Source organism: Cystoisospora suis, assembly GCF_002600585.1.
Source record: "Cystoisospora suis strain Wien I chromosome Unknown contig_3074, whole genome shotgun sequence".
In the NCBI taxonomy this organism is placed as follows: Eukaryota; Apicomplexa; class Conoidasida; order Eucoccidiorida; family Sarcocystidae; genus Cystoisospora; species Cystoisospora suis.
Window position 1 is genome coordinate 1 of NW_027155869.1, and position 341 is coordinate 341.

General features: G+C 48.1%; 1 protein-coding gene across 1 annotated transcript; it reads right to left on the reverse strand.

Annotated features, from left to right (window-relative positions):
• Nucleotides 1-8: 8 nt before the first annotated feature.
• CSUI_006146 (uncharacterized protein) lies at nucleotides 9-341 on the reverse strand (the record flags this gene model as incomplete). Its single annotated transcript, XM_068066311.1, has 1 exon — nucleotides 9-341. A coding segment is annotated over one exon (330 nt), but the record flags the coding sequence as incomplete, so codon positions are not given.

Consider the following 341-nt stretch of genomic DNA (forward strand, 5'->3'; position numbering starts at 1 on the left):
TCCTCCTCCTCCTCCTTGTTCTCGACTCTTCATTCCGCCCTCTCCAGTGCTCTCTAAGGAACTTCTTCTCTTGAGGTGGTCAAAGTTCATTAGCATCATCATCATCCTATGCATTTCATCTTCTTCTTCTCTCTCCTCCGGATGTCGTGACTTTTTCTGTCTACTAAGAAGAGAGAGAAGACGGGGATCAGCGAAATCTTGGGGAGGCAAGTCGCTCGGAGGAATGCAGAGCTTCTGTCCTACATCACCTCCATGACTATGACTGGTAGACGACGATGGAAGGTGAGAGTGTCTTTGCGAATCTTCTTCTTCTCTCCTTGCTTCTCCTCCTCCTTCTTCTT